Below are 17,054 nucleotides of genomic sequence, written 5' to 3' on the forward strand. Positions count from 1 at the left end.
TGCGTGTCTCTGGGATGTGAGAGAGGGAAGGGGGAAGGGGGGGGGGGGGGTTGAGAACTCACCGTTCCTCCCAATTTTGATCTCTTCTGAGGTTCTCATGACCAGAACGAAGACTGATAACAGAATACACGTTACTGCTAGCAGGTGAAAGACCACCGAGAAGAAGATCTTCCTCCTCTCGCCCGTTGACATGTTTAGCCTCTCCCACTGGAAGAAGGAGGGATGGGGGAGAGTTTTTAGAAGAGGTCGAGAGAAACATTTTCATTATTGCGGCCTGACAATAGATCTCAGCTCATAGCTGTGAATGGAGTATATGAGTGTGACTGCCTACCATGCACAACGGTTTGAGCGTAGTCTCCATGACGAAGTCAAACTTGCAAAGTTCACAGCAGCGAGTGTCCGAGGACCTGATCCACTGGTTGAGACAGAACTGGTGCACGAAACTCAGACTCCCCGTGCAGCGACAAGGCGTTATTAAGGCGCACTCGTCATCCCCCTCACAGTGGCAGATCCTACACACACAGAAAATAAACATGAAGTATTCACACATAAGAAAGTCGGATATTGTACAAATTTGAGGAACTTTTACTTCCCTTGAGTATTTTCTTATCATGCCACCTTATACTTCTACCCACTTACACTTATTTGGCATCTTATAATCATAAAATAACATTAATGGATTACACTTTCTGGGTATCTACTGTCCCTGACCAAGAGAAGCTCCCTTTTTGGACCATGACCTTAAATGATGAAAGTGATATTGATGGATGATACGTGGACACACAGACACTGAAATAAGCCTCACAAGCACTCACTCACCTGCAGACATCCGTATCAGAGTCGTCAGAGTACTGTGTGCTTCCGTTCATAGCACAGTGATTCTGAGGTGTGGGCACTGACATGTCGCCCCCCCCTGCCCCTTTCTCCTGGTATCTCTTGTTGATGAGCTCCTCTCCGTCCGCGGACAGTGAGGAGGAGCCTGAGGAGGAGTCTGACTTGGAGCTCTTCTCCTTCTCCCTTCTCTGTGAGCCTCCTCTCTGTGAGGCGTGCTCGTCTCTCTTCACGGAGGCCCGGCTGCTGCGTTTCTTCAGCCCGGCGCTCTCCTCCGCCAGCGGCAGGCTCTCCTTCCCTTCTTCCGAGCACACCGACTGCAGCTCCATCACCTTGTCTTCTTCTTCTTCTTTCCCCTCGTTGGCTCCATCCCTCTCCCGGCTGCTTCCGCTGCGGCGCCTCACTCTTCGGGCTTTCTCTTTGCTCCAGCTGCGGTCCTCTCGCCCTGCCTCCTCCTCAGAGGTGGAGTCAGAGGGCGGGCCCCCTGTGGTGCGGAGGCGAGGGGGGAGCTCTCTCCGGGTCTTGGCCGTCCGCTCCTTCTTCTCCCCGAGCTCGCTGCACTCAGCGCTGAGGCTGCACTCGCTGTGTTCCGGTTTGCCGTTGGTTTCCACCGAGTCGGGGGAGCAGCTGCTCTTCTTGCGGCGGTGGCGGCGCTTCACCTGCTTCTTCGGGGCCGGAGCGCCCGCGCCCAGAGTCGTGTTGGTGACGCTCATCACAGAGCTGTGGGTGGGCTTCTCAGGTTTCTGAGACTCAGAGACATCCTCCTCTACACGGGTCAGCTGGCTAGAGCTAGAGCCGCTAGAGCCACACACACACACACACACACACACACACACACACACACACACACACACACACACACACACACACACACACACACACACACACACACACACACACACACACACACACACACACACACACACACACACACACACACACACACACACACACACACACACACACACACACACACAGATGAAGATGTGTAAAAGAATAATGTGAAGTAAAATGACATGAAGTGTGGCAACATGAACTAAACAGCTACTCTGAAAAGGTGCGTTCACCCAAATTACAAAAGACATACAGTAGTTTATGAGTTAGCAACTACTTAGCACTTCAGATTGTTTTGTCCTTTATATGCCCTGGTCTAAATGTCACTTTTTAACCCAATGCAATGGAGGGGGATTTGATTTACTGTTATGGGGGGAAAAATATTTAAAACAGCTTTTTCCAGAATCTCTGTCACTGTGGATAAAAGACTGACCTTACTGTCAAAATGTTTCGCAGCTTTCTTTAAAAGAAAAAAGTTTACAGTGAGATTTCCTAGCGATCCTGAATATCATATTCCTAGAAACCTTGAGCTTTCAGTCCATTGTAAGTGACTGAAGGTTGGACTCTCTCCATACCTGGGCAGATATAACTAACTATATCTGCATTTTTTAGGATTCCACTCGCAGGGAGTATGTCACGGAGGTGATCTCTGGGCCCATAGATCTCGGCCTCCGTTACAGGTTGTATAGCTTCATTGTGGTTGATTGTGTTCACCTGGTGCCCTGTATTGTCTCCTCCCCCCTCACCTGTGTCTTGTTGATTGATTATTGTGTGTATTTAGGCTCTGGTTTCCCTGTCAGTGGACAGGTAGTGTGTGGGAGATCCTTGTGTCTGCTGACTGTGTTCAGGGAGGACAGTCATATTGAGGCTGGTGACTATGTGCACAGGAGAAATAAATGCCCACACCGGGTTATATTTGAACTCTCTGCCTCTGCCTCCTTGCTTGGTCGGGCCGCTCAATTGTCAGCTTCAGAGTATTTTTTATTATTCTGTAATGCTGAATCTCAATTCATATATCTGAACTGTGGTGAGATCGAGCTCAAGTCAATCTAGAGAAAGGATACGTCTAGATTCGAAATATGTTACTAATTAAAATAAAGAACATTAAAGGTGACCTATCATGCAAAATGCACTTTTGTACGTCTTGTATACATGAATATGTGTCCCCGGTGTTCCAGGGAACCCAGCAAGTGTCAGAAAACACAACCCTCTCTATTTTCCTCCATACCCAAATCTCTTAAAAAGGGGCTGCAACGGATCTGATACAGACTGATCCAGATTTGAACACTTCTGTGACGTCACAGAAGTGGCGCTACGGCTATTGGGCCAACTCCACCAATCAGGAGGAGACAGCCACGGACATTGCCGTTGGAAAGCGCTGGAGACGCTGTAGTACATATGCGAGGCCTGTAGATGGTGCTGTTCTCACAGAATCAGAACATTCAAAGACAGTGTTAAATTGAGCGAAATGAGGAATGGCTAAAATGCATGATCTGTTTGGTATTTTGAAAAATAAAAAGTATAAATATGCCTTATATAGGTATGGTCCTACACTATATTATTCAAATATAGCATGATAGGTTCACTTTAAATGAGCTGTTCCTAGAAACCCCCACCTGCCGGCGTTGGTATATAAAAATAACTCCTAAGATACAGAACAGTGGGACATGATGTACAACTGAATAATTAAGTGAAAAAAAATGATTACCAGGCTGGTTAATCAGAATAAGAAATAGTGAATATGGAATCATTTCAGCATGCTGTGTAACAGATGGAGATTCACACACTCACATACATCACGTGTCCACAGTGCTATAAACAGAGTGTCCTCTCTGCTTTTAACCACAGGACAGAGCCTCTCGACAACCAACCACCAGTGGATATAATAAGCTGAATCACATTTCTGCCATCAGCCATCTTCCCTTTAATGATTGTGCTTTGGGAGCACCATTGGTGTTTGGCTTCCATTTTAATTGTGTTAACGCCGCCTGGGTGCTGAGGCCCGTGCTTCATCAGTCTTCCTATCGGTGGAGGTGAATGTGTAAAATGTGCGGCTTAATGTCACAGAGAGAATTGTGGCTGGAGCTTTTGTTGTCCACATTCTGTAATTCTGGGTAAAACTTAAAGAGAACGCTGGCTCACCTGCAAATGTCCTGAGAGGACGGGGTGATCGATGTTCTTGAGGCTGTAGCTGGTCCTGCTGTGGAGTTGCTGGCCTAAAACAAGTAGATGCAGATGAACTTCCTGCTAGGAAATCATAACAACTTAAATCAAATATAATCAGGTGATCACAACATCTTATCAGACTTTGTAGAGATTACATAATCAAACATATTGATAAACCATAAATATAAATGATGCTGCGACAATTGTTTGGAACCCATAATAAGCTAACAAGCTAACATATAAAGTACTGCTTACATATTAGCTATGTAGAGATTTATTTTATCTTTGGTTTTTCTATGTTGTGTTGAATTAAAGTGATGATTCTATGCAGGTTTATAACTTTGTATTACTTTGAGTAACTCTTCCACATTACACAATGTAATTTGGGTCATAGCTAATAACAACAAATATCAAAGCATCATGTATTGTCTCATGAGTCATACAGATATAAGGGATACAAGCACAATCTTGCACATTAGACTATGCTTGGGTTAACAAAGCTTTCTACCCTTTGAACCGTGACATTGGCATTGGCATTGGCCCTTTAAGCTCCCTGATATTCAGCCGTTACCTTGGAGATGTTGCTGGATCGACTCCCTGAGCGGCCGGGGGCCTTCCTCCCCTGCAGGGAGAGGGCGAGACGGAAAATCATTAGAGAACAGGAGATGTTGGTCATTGAAGCACAAAGTGTTTGAATCAGTGATTTATCTATAGCACAAAACACTAGGTAATCCATTGATAATACATTTACACAATACTTCACTCACTTCAGGGTAAGAGCTCAATCATGACATCATGACTTGCTGTAGTTTATTACTATTATGACATTGATTCATAGTTTAGTATATACAAATATGGAAAATGTACGTTATGATACAAAACTGTAATGATTTATAGGAGACAGACAATCTAAAAATGTCCTCATTTAAAGAGCAGAAAGCAGACACTAGGGGCGATTCTTTATGCTTTGTGTTGCAGTAGCTAAATATAGGATATTGGACACGCTAATGCTCTTATTCTGCAATAAAACATTGTAATTAAATTAACCTAATACTAAATGTTCAGGAGAATCCATTGTTATTCTGAGTTAACTGGCTGCGCGTTGATTGGTTAACAATCCTGCGTCAGGAGTCATGCGTTGCCTCGTGTCCTTGTTATTTAATTCTGACCTGGGCTAAAGACAACCAATCCTATTACCTGGTCCTCCTTCTCTAAGTGGATACAATGCTGCTCTGCATGCAATGTGTCTCTATTTATAGCAAACTCATAGCACGTTTTCTAGAACTTCCCAGAGTGCCGTTTGCCAAACTCAATGGTCAGACCATGAACTCAACGCTCAGACTGTTGTTACCTCGTTTCCTGCCTGCAGCTTCTTACACAAGTTACCAGAGGGCGATTCTGTGTGGGAGTTACTAAGTACTGAGAGTGAGGATACATCGTGAACAAAACAAGATCTTCTGTACAAAACATTTAAAATAAGTAATAGATTAAATAACCTAAGAGAAATGTCAGGTTTTGGGTAAGTCAGTAGAACACAAATCTGAATTATCTATAGATCACAATCTGCCTGTACAACAGACCAGATCATGTATCTCCATCATAGGAAGCAGTGTCCTATCTAGAGATTCTTTGGCACTAAAATGCTAGAATCTCATGGCAGAGGTCTAAAAAGAGAATGTTGCCTCTATACTTACTATTGGGACAGTTATAATTAGACACTACCAGATTGCAACAAGAAATCTTACTTGAAAAACGTCAGATTTTCTTTTCAAATCAAGATTACCAACATCACTTCTTTTAGTTGGCTTTCATCCTTAGCTAAAATATTAATGTTTCTGTCGGAAAAGTGCATTACATACAAGATTGAACATGTGATGGAGAGTAAGACATGAAATTAAATGAAACAGATATTCGATTGTATAGTCTATATATCGTCTAAAGGTATTTACAGATTGTGATGCTCTTTGCTCTCTTTGCAGGTGAGTGGCATGGACACTAATTGCTGCCTCCCATTATATATTTGTCCTCATCCTGGGAATAATTAAAGGGCAAGTGTCAGAGGACCTGAGGGATCTAGGTGGAGCAAACAGGGAGAGCATGTCCGACAGGAATTCCGGCGCTAATCCATGAGTCATTTGAACACAAATAAAAGGTTCTTAAAAGATATAGTACACGGAGAAGCAACCAGAAAAGGGACTTTAGGAAAGGTTGGATTTGAGCTCTGACTTTGTATAAAATCAATAGCTTTGATATTTAAGAAGAAAGGAGAGGTGTACTTGTTTGTGGTTGTTGTTTTATTTTGACATAAAGAGAGAATTGGCATTTATTTTTTGAAGTCAATTATATACTTAAATATTTTGAACATGAAAATATATTGCGTCCCGATACTGTAGCTTTGCAGCAATGTCATGAATGAATATGCCTGCTTACATGCTACAATTTTTGAATAAAATATATTATACATGGTTTAACGCAATTGGTGAGCTGTGAAGTTATATGCTTTACGTATCTTACAGGATATACACCGAGTTCAAAGTTGATGTTAGCAACGTCACATGTGGGTGGCTTCTTTAAATATATTTGACTTGAAATATGAAGAACAGAGCAGAGTTTGCCTGAACCAACCCACACACAGACACAGTTGTATGTACAGTCAGTGAAATAAAAGAGACGTTGACAGTGGAAGAGTGCTTGGTCTAATCTGATCAAAGGATTTGCTGACAGCCAGGTTTAAATCAGTAGATCTGTGTGGAGTCAATGCACACACTCTGCAGCCTCCTCAGGAAGTGAGATTACAGAGACATGGACTTGGCGTAGTGTGCGATTGTAATGTTTGGTAGTTTAACAAGACACAGCAGTTATTAATTGAGTCGTAAAAAAGATCCATTCTGATATAACTACAATGTCTTTGCTTACAGAAGTCTGACTGCGAGAAGCTCATTCTGCTATTTTGGCAGAGGAAAGAAGTGTCTTGTGTTAATCTCTGCCAAACTAAACTGACCAAAACTGCATTTAGAGAGATTTTGAAAAACAAACCATGTGAATTTATTAAGTTGTGGCATACATTTAAATTTCACAACAAGAGAATGTAGTGTAGAGTGCTGTTCTTTAGAAATAGGATGGTGATAACGTGTTTGAATTACAATTAGATGAGATGATGAGAATATTACCTATGACACCAATATGTAGGATTCTTAAAAAAACACGCCACAATTTGAAGCTATCGCTGGAAGATTCTTTGACCGAGTTAGGGTAGCACTTTCCCCAAACGTGTAGTCTTTGTGCCAAGCTGAGATAAACACAACTGAGGATGTTAAACTGATATCTGTCTCCTCATCTAGCTAGCAGCAGTGTTTTACAAATGTCAGTGCATTCCAATGAAGGCACAATGACAGATTCCAAAGTACTCCCTCTATGCCCCCCTAGAGGTGTATGGCGCTGTCTGTATTGACAGAGACCTTTCCCTCTGTTTCCTTTCTTTATTTTCTTCTGGGCCCTCCAAGAGAAAGCTTTTTTAATTTGTAATGCTATTTTATTTCTGAAATATTTTGGACTGTTTATTTCTTGTGTCTTAATTTCTCTTATGTACATTGCCTTTTGTTTTTATTTATCTATCTATCTATACACAGCACAGACAGAAAATCAATGTGTTGAACTACAAGTATAGATTATGGTCGATTGTCAAAATATTATTGCAAATTACTTTTTCTGCATTTTCAATATCATTGTCTTTACTAACCTATGATAATGAACCTCTGAACGGAAGATAAAATAAACAACAACAAAAAATCGTTCGCCTGCTCACCAGCACCCTTTGAATGTTGGTTGCTATCTTTGCTTTGTCATCCAGTCTCATTACTTTCCTTTGTCTGAGAAGCCCTTTAAGTAGCAGTAGCAACTGTACTGTACACTAGTGTGTGTACAGTGCATGGTACACATACTCAGATTCCACATGTCTTTCGCTCTTATGACCCATGTACACAGACAGACTACAGAATACATTTTTAAAGAGGCAAATGATCTATTCCCATAAACATATGAGGCAATATCTTGAATTCCTAAAAGGCTCTTACAGTTGTACACTGGACTGGTAGTCTCGATACAGACTGCCAAAAATCCAAAGGTTATTCTCCTCCCCACATGCAGAGAACCTGAACTGAAATCTGAAGTTAGATTTCAAGTACAGTTAACTTCACACAGGATCACAGCTAAACACACAACTCCTTCCTGCCGGAGCCTCGCACCAGCCTCCTTCCTGCCGGAGCCTCGTACCAGCCTCAACTCAGATTTCAGCGGTGATGAAGTGCAGCATCAGAGTTAACATCCTGCGCTCCCTTACCTGAGCGCCTGCTCCTCTGCCAGCACTCTGAATCTGATGCTCAGCACAGTCTTTGGTGAGTCCTTGTGTGGACATATGCATGTTTCTGCGGAGGGGATTGAGTGATGCAGCGTTGACCGAGGGCTATATATTGGTTTTTTTGTGCTCTGGGTCAGGATCAAAAAACACCTACAGCTACATTTAGACAACCAACCATGAAGCTGCAGCTGCACAGATCATATTTGGTTATGGCATGTCTAACAGAACCTTAAGATAGGGAAAATAAGAAGAATATCCAAAAGTATAGATCCATCAGCATTAAATATAGCTAACCTGCTTCATCAGCGCTGAGTTGTTGTGGTTGTTTCTGTGGCAACACAACCAAAACAACTAAGTAGCTGTCCTCATCACATTCTGACTGCAAGTTGTTTCATTCTGATTGGTCCAGGGAAATCACATTTTTTCAACACAGTTTTATCCACCCCAAACCAGCAAAAAGAGCATATAAATAAATAGAGAAATCAAATATAGAAATCCCCCATGATATGAAACAATCATAAAGAACAAGACAGCTTTGTTCAAACTCTGAAAGAAAACAGGATGTAATTTAAAGATTGCATCACCTAGGTAAGACTTTAAAGAGAATATCCAATGCATTTTAAAGGTAGGGTAGGTAAGAATGGAGAAACCAGCACGAGTGCGCTAGAATTTGAAAGTACGCAGCCGAAAAAGATCTGCCCCTTCCTTCAGACTTTCTTATAGAACCCCTCCTCCAACACACGCGGGCGTGCACGTGACCAATGAGGGCACGAGATAAGTTTGTGCACAGATGGCAGGCTGACAGGCAGGTAGGCCATCCAGTTATTTTAGCCGGGCCGGCTCAGATGATTGGTCGTGCTTTTTACAGCGCCACGGCTTCCACAGATGACATTTTTTATGTATTTATTATCAAAGCATTTAATATATTCATTGCTATCAGGAGGTTAAGAGCATTCCATGGAAAGTGTTTCTGAAGTGAATTACCTACCCCAACTTTAAATGTTACACTTCCATGTGTTTTCCTTCATAAACAGTTTTTTTAATTTCCAGTAGAATCTTTAAAAATCCAAGATGTTTAAAGGACCAACTAGTGTGCTCGCAAACCAGCTCTTTATCTTAATAGCTAAGTTAATAAAAATTAAACTTTATATTACTATTGCTTTTGTATTTGGGCTTGGTTGAATGAAATTTGTATTAAGAGTTTAATAAGAAGAAAATGCGAACCCAAGACCTGCATTATTCAATAAGCGTATTCAGTTTCTGCTTGTTATGTTTATACCCTGGTTGTTTGGTCTGTTTAGCACAGGGGTGTCAAACTCAAGGCCCGGGGGCCAAATCCGGCCCGCGACTTCATTTAATGTGGCCCGCATGCAAAGAATATAATACGTTTATTATATGGTTACATTCCACTTTACAGGAGCACGTTGCCCATAAAGTGGCCTACATGTCCCACAATGCATCTTGTTTTGTGACATGCTCACTGAAGAGACTTGCAGTTATTTGCCCTAGACTTCTGCTTTCAGACGTAGTTAATTATGAAGTTATTACCCTATCCGATAATAATTCAATGCACAGGAAATCATGTATTATATAATACATTATTTTATATATATTATATATTTATATAGTCCTCACAACCGGCCCTTTGAGTGCAACCATAATTCTGATGTGGCCCACGAATACATTCAGTTTGACACCCCTGGTTTAGCAATATTTTTGATAGCCGAGTTGATGGAAGCGCTGTGTGTGTGTGTGTGTGTGTGTGTGTGTGTGTGTGTGTGTGTGTGTGTGTGTGTGTGTGTGTGTGTGTGTGTGTGTGTGTGTGTGTGTGTGTGTGTGTGTGTGTGTGTTTTCAGGTCAGAGGTCGGACTGGTGACAACAAGCAATCGCTATAATACAAAGAGCAATTATTAAATAGTCATTAGGTGTAACAAAACCTCTCTCCTGCTGATTTAAACTAACAGCATGTGGTATTATACCAACTTCATGGCAAGGAGAATAGATCATATGTGTGGAAGCCAGTCACTGAGAATAATATACTGCTGTTAAGTTAAGTATGACACACAGTTTTGTTTTGGTAACTTGGTAAATTAGCCTCAGCATTTTGTTCATAGCAATCAGCTGTGAAATTGGTGTTTATAAGGTCTGTGTCTTCGGGTTTGACATTTCTCTGTTCTGCATTGGAACGGATCACAGCTTTCAAATAATGGGAGGTTTTTTGCCCCATGAAGATGTCTAGTTAAAACTCAAAAAAAGTGTTGTGATGATTGCAGGTTAATGAATAAATTACTTGAGAATGGTGCCAAAAATGAGGAAGTGAAACCATTTTCTACTACAGTTACTGACGTCAGGGACTATGTTCGTCAGTAGGTTTGCAGTGACGCCATTATCAACAGAAAAATGTATTCTTATTGGAATCAAAAGACTGAATAATCACAAAACAATATAGTTACAACCACGATTTGTAAACGGTATAGTTTTCAGAAATACTCAACACTACTTTGAATGCTCTCTGCTTTCAGACAAAATGACTTTGTAGCCTTGTGCATGTAACATAACATGATGTTATGTTCTATGGTGGTTCATGATGTTCAATGAGGTGCTATGATGTGATGTCAGGCTGACAGAAGATGCAGTTGAAAGCATGAAACCCCAAGTGAGGGAGCAGTGATAAAAGGTCGCTGAGTGCATGTACTGTATGCCTGAGCGACTCTGTGAGTTCAAAAAACTGTCAGCTGATACTGGTGGCTGGTACACACACACACACACACACACACACACACACACACACACACACACACACACACACACACACACACACACACACACACACACACACACACACACACACACACACACACACACACACACACACACACATAGATGCACAAACACACTAAGACATGCAAACTCCTCTACAGTCATCAATACTCAAGGACCAATCAAAAGACTTCTACTTTCAAACAAAACAGAGCTGGATCTTCAAACTCTAGATTCAAGTCTGAATAACTTTGCACTGGTTTAAAGCCTGAAATGCAAACAGAGAGAAACATATGAATCCACAAAGCTTTTTCTGTCATCTTAACGGCTCAGGAGCAAAGTTAGGAGGTCAAACACTCACCTCCGTTTTATCCTTTGAACGAGTAGAGCTTTTACCATTGCTGGCTGTTTCCTTGGTCGGAACCACAGTTATCTGTTGTACTGGCATGCTGCTGTTTCCAGGCAACGCTTCCCGATGTTACTCCCACAGCATTCCCAGCACGGCTCACTTTCCCGTCCTCCGCTCCGCGTCTCTGTGTTTGAGATCTGTTTTCTCATCAACAAGCTGTCTTCGGGGAAATCCGTGTCCTCTTTCAGCTCAATCCGGATCCTAAAGAGGAGGGGAGATGTAGTGGGATCAGGTCACCGCGGCAACGGGAAGATAGCTCTGAAGATGGACGGGTGTGATATCGTCATGACGACTGTGAAGCTACTCAACAGTGCTCACCACCTCCTCCTCCTTATTCTCTGCCCTCCTGCTGAGAGAGAGAGAGTTGAGATTGAGCCGAGCAGTAAACAAGGATGCAGGGGGAAAGTGGGTTGTCGCGAGGTCTGTGTGTGTGTGTGTGTGTGTGTGTGTGTGTGTGTGTGTGTGTGTGTGTGTGTGTGTGTGTGTGTGTGTGTGTGCGTGTGTGTCTTTCTTGGAGGGGTGGAGCCAGGATTGTATCGTGCTTGCTTTGCTTGGTAGTAAGTAAGCATAAGGTCCACAAGGATTAGGGGTTAGACTAACCTTAATCTCCTCCTCTGACCAATTGTGCTGCTAATAAGCTTACTCAACTTGTGCAAATGGACAGCAGCAGCTGCACACACACACACACACACACACACACACACACACACACACGCACACACACACGCGCACACAGTGTCTGATTGTTCAGGAACTCCCTGCTGGCTGAAACCTATTTCTTCCTTTAAAAAAGAAAAAGGCCAATGAATTGTCTATGTGACCCGCCATGAAGAAAAAAACCTTTCACAACCATACTCAATGTCTTCAGAGAAAGTGTGTACGTGTGTGTGTGTGTGTGTGTTTATGGTGGAGGTTTTAATCCTATTTCAGAATCTCTCAGGTCATGAGGATTATGATTGATATAACTGGAAAATGGGACACTTACAGTGATCAGTCAAATCCGCAGCTTACTGAGGTGAAGAGGCGAACTCTCGTGCACTGGGCAGTGACTGTCCGCCATTTTTTGGATTCAACATTCAAAGCGCTTCCCTGATGCTTTCTTATGATTAGAACAAACAAAATGAATGCATTGAAGCTAATCTGGAATTTTAAACCACAGTTTGTAGCATGTCCAAGTTGTTTCATAATAGATGAGGTTGTTCTTGTGCCAGAGCCAGAAAAACCTAGAGAGAACTGGCAACAATAATGCATGGCTAAGATTGACGCAGCAATAGATGTTGTTCACTTAATTAAAACACTTTGATAATCATTTCTGTTTAATTTGAAAGTTTAAAATGAACCATATGACAATTGCGTGAATTATATGTCGCTAACAACCCAATATTATTTTACTTTTTTAGACGTGACTGTGTTTTTAACATTAGTTCATTTTTTACGTTTTTCTACAGATGATTGGGTGTGCATTAAGTTGAGGAATATTTACCACAGTGTAAACAAAAGACTAACACTGTATTTGTTGTGTCATAAACAGGCTGTAGTGAAACTCTTACATGTTTTGTTTTGCATATATTATCCAGTAAATACCTGCACACATTTTAGTATACAACCTTGACAACAGTATGCATTACCTGTCTATCGTGTTACTACATTACATGTCTAAATCCTCATTTGTACATTTTAAGTGATTTATTATTTATACTTTTTCAAATTGTTCTTTCTTTAACATTTAATATGCTCTCTAGAAATCCACCTGTGTTGGTTGAACTGAACTTGAACTGACCTCCTGTCTCTACTTTACCTGCTTGTTTTTTTTTTACTTTTTACAGATTCACTAAAAAGAACACCCCTCTAATATATAACGTAATTTTGTAGGAATAAAAACATTCAGATTCTTTTGCAAGACCTAGACGTTATGATTTGCATGTACAACATTCTTTTACCAGCATCCCCTTTCTCACCACAGAAAGAGTGCAGAAATATGTGACCCAGATTAGTACACCCACCTATGAGAGGCCGTCTAGCTCACAACTCGTACTTGGTCTTATATCAGAATCTCACACATACACCATTAAACTGTTTTATACATATAGCTAAACACTTTGACACGCACAATCATACTCTCTTTCAAACACTTTTGTCTGGGCCATAAATCAAACTTACTTAAGTAGCAAACTGTACTTTCTTAGAAACTCTATTATTCCCACAACATCACACTACAATATAATCAGAGCACTGCTAGCTACATTTGAGCTGCAATAAGAACTTTTGTTAACACTTTATATTAAGGTACACAAATTCACCATCAACTAGTTGTTAATATGCATATTAGCAGTATATTGGCTCTTTATTAGTCATTATAAAACACTTATTAATGCCTTATTCTACATGACCATATTCTACAAGTAGTAGTTGATAGTTTTTCTAATAGTAATAGTTTTTCCTCAATAACCCTCTAATTGGTGCTTGCTTATTGCAAGTAAGGAAGTAATTTGGTCTTAATATGCTCAATATGGGCCTAATAAGGCAGTAGTACCACAATAATAGTAATTCTCCCATAATAACACTTAACAAATATGATCTATCCTTATGGAACAATACATGAAACTATAAGTGTTAATTAAGTCTAAATAACTCCAAATTAGGTATTTCTATCTAAGAATATGTTCCCTATTCTAAAGTGTAGTCTTGTTCATAACCAATAAGCTAGTAGTTTGACTCTAATTGACCTGAAAAGGGTTCCCTATTCTAAAGTTGCCTCCTCTTCACACTTAAATACATTATAGCACGCAACTACTGAAATTAACCTCAACGGCACATGAACAAAGTAGGCTCACATTGAAATATCTGTTTTATTAAACCACTAATGAGAGGTTCTGACATGGGCGTAGGTAGCATCCTCAATGTGGGTGGGACAATTTAACAGTGGGTGTGGGCAGGTGGTGGAACTCACCACTGGGCATGCTTCCCGGGAAGATTTTTTTTTTAAATGTTTAATGTTTTTTTAACCGAGAGCTACTTTTAAAGTCGCCAGTCTGCCGAGATCTACCAGTCCAAATAGAGAGGTGTAGCCATTACTGACAGCCTACTACCAGGTAAATACACACTTCTACTTCTATTAATACTTCATAAAATACTGCAGATCCTTTATCTTACCTCTTTCTAATCTACACACATACAAGTATTTAACTGAAGTTACACAACAGTGTTGTTGATACAGAGTTGGAGTTTATTCACACGTCACATACTACAGTGGGTAATTTTTTCAAGAAACATTGAACAGTGCTGCCGCATATGACACAGGAAAAAAAGAGAAGACTCTGAACCCTTTCTTTGCCATTATATAAAAATATTGTTGCTACAAAAGTATAAATTAGGCTTACTAATAAGACAACTCAGATCTGAAGCTACACAGGAATCTGCGGTGGGGTAGGTAATTTTAGAGAAATCAGCTCAAGTGCGCTAGAATTTGAAAATACACAGCCGGAAAAAATCTGCCACTTCCTTACAGAGCCCCTCCTCCAACACACACGAACGCGCACATGACCAATGAGGGAGCGAGATAAGATTGTGCACAGATGGAAGGCTGACAGGCAGGTAGGCCATCCAGTTATTTTAGCCAGGCCGGTGAAAATGATTAGTCCTGCTTTTTACAGCGCCACGGCTTCAACACATTTTTTTATGTATTTATTGTCAAAGCATTTAATGTATTCATTGCTATCGGGATAAGAGCATTCCATGGAATATAACAAAAAGTGTATCTCGAGCCGGTTTCTCAAACTTACCTACCCCACCTTTAATAGAATCAAACCCTTTCTCTGTTGCATTTTAGTAGAGTATAAAAAGAAATGCCTTTCAAATCGGATGCAAGCAACACTAGTTTCTTAACCTGAATGATAATAGACTATCATCAATTTAAACATCTCCAAATGTCATCACATAAACACAATACATGTTACTAATCCTTACAGTGTAAGTGTAAGGCTTACACTTACAGTCATGGCTTTCTGACGGACTTGACCCTTTTACTCTTCAGGTTGCATAGGGGAAAGTGGCAGTCTACTGCCTTTCTTGTGCGGTGTCCATCAAACGAAAAACGTAGAGCCAATCAGGAACTGAGAATTTAGTCCAATTTCTATTTCAATCAAACTCACTTCCTTTTCAATCATACTCTCTCACACACATAGCTATTCTTATGCACACACCCTATCATTCTGTTTTATGCACATACCTATATAGTCAATCACATTAACTATTACTACCTCTTATAAGATATTATTCTGCCTTTCATTCACTGCTATTCTGAAGGAAGGAATGACAGTACGGTATGTTAAAGACGGTGTGATACTGTTTGGGGAAGTCTGGTGGTGTACAAGTATGAGTTGTGAGCTAGACTGCCTCTCATACCCACCACTTCCTTTATATCTCTAGCACACACAGACACACACAGACACACAGACACACAGACACACACACACACACACACACACACACACACACACACACACACACACACACACACACACACACACACACACACACACACACACACACACACACACACACACAGAAATGGGGAAGTCCTAACACACTTGTTCTGTGGTCTCTTGTTTTAAAAAACAACTGAGTGCTACAGTAGACAATCAACAATTGTGGCCTGCAAATCTTTTTAACATGCGTTTAGGGAAGGTGTGGTTGTTTAGAAGATAGTAGAGGGTTTCAGAAAGACACATATCTGTTCCATTGAATCAGGAAAGCTAGAAAATCACTTGATGGTTATCTTCTGTGAGAAGTTTCAGAAAAGAATGTTGGGATCTAGAAGATCAACCACTTTCCACCACAACAAAATCTCCACCTGAAAGCATGTGTGTGTGTGTGTGTGTGTTTGTGTGTGTGTGTGTGTGTGTGTGTGTGTTTGTCAGGAAGCATCTTAACGCTCACACACTCTGGGTAAGTGTTCAATAATCATTTTGATTCAGTGTGCAATGCCGGGTGCTGAACTCACAGATGGAGCGTTCCCAGCTGCAGGTGGTGTAGATGGCCTCTCCGTTCACTGAGCTGGAGGTGATGACGATCGGGTTCTCTCTCCTGGTGTTTGCCCTCTTCACACTCACTGGGATTCTCACTGAGGAACGTGTGCACTCCAACGGTACGACTGCAAACACACAACCATTTAGTCCCTTTATAGAATTTGTTTTACTTTTAGAACACTTTGCATTTCAAATATTGATGAATTTTAAAGATTACTCGCACTGTCATGCAAGTTTCTAATGGTGTGGGAGAAATAGAGAAACACAATCAATTCATTAGGGCTCAAATCTGATTTGGTCTAATACAACAATGCTGCTAAAATAGCTTACTTCATAAGGGTTATATTGTTTTTGTTAAAGCTGTCAAGAGGTGAGGACTCAAATGTAAGATCATTTTGAGACTGTAGTTGGTATGTCTATCATATAAATGTTAAGTATAGTGAAGTATAACAACAATTATACCAATTAAACTAAAGAATGTGTGCATTGAATATACTGTACAGACCTAATAACATAAACACATACATTATACATAGTTACAATAAGCAAATCTTATCATGTCCAATAATTAAGTAACAACAAAGCAAACTACAGCGTGATAAATATTGTGAAGTTAATTTGAAATTCATCTTAAAGGTGGGGTAGGTAATTTTGGAGAAACCAGCTCGAG

The 17,054-nt window shown here is 40.8% G+C and overlaps 1 protein-coding gene across 8 annotated transcripts in view; it reads right to left on the reverse strand.

Annotated features, from left to right (window-relative positions):
• marchf1 (membrane-associated ring finger (C3HC4) 1) overlaps positions 1-17,054 on the reverse strand; it is a 33,796-nt gene that overhangs the window by 3,146 nt on the left and 13,596 nt on the right. For 3 of the 8 annotated variants that reach the window (XM_079692668.1, XM_079692673.1, XM_079692670.1), the window contains 7 exons: positions 16,360-16,509; positions 11,310-11,706; positions 4,403-4,453; positions 3,808-3,881; positions 820-1,629; positions 332-512; positions 63-207 (listed from right to left, as the gene is read on the reverse strand). In XM_079692668.1, coding sequence (XP_079548794.1) covers positions 63-207; positions 332-512; positions 820-1,629; positions 3,808-3,881; positions 4,403-4,453; positions 11,310-11,396 — 1,348 coding nt within the window. In that variant the 5' untranslated portion in view covers positions 11,397-11,706; positions 16,360-16,509. Of the gene's footprint in view, positions 1-62; positions 208-331; positions 513-819; positions 1,630-2,098; positions 3,770-3,807; positions 3,882-4,402; positions 4,454-11,309; positions 11,797-16,359; positions 16,510-17,054 lie in introns of those variants that run through there. The other 5 variants (XM_079692672.1, XM_079692671.1, XM_079692669.1 and 2 more) reach the window with 5 other exon arrangements.

Source organism: Notothenia rossii, assembly GCF_949606895.1.
Source record: "Notothenia rossii genome assembly, chromosome: 1".
NCBI classification, from domain to species: Eukaryota; Metazoa; Chordata; class Actinopteri; order Perciformes; family Nototheniidae; genus Notothenia; species Notothenia rossii.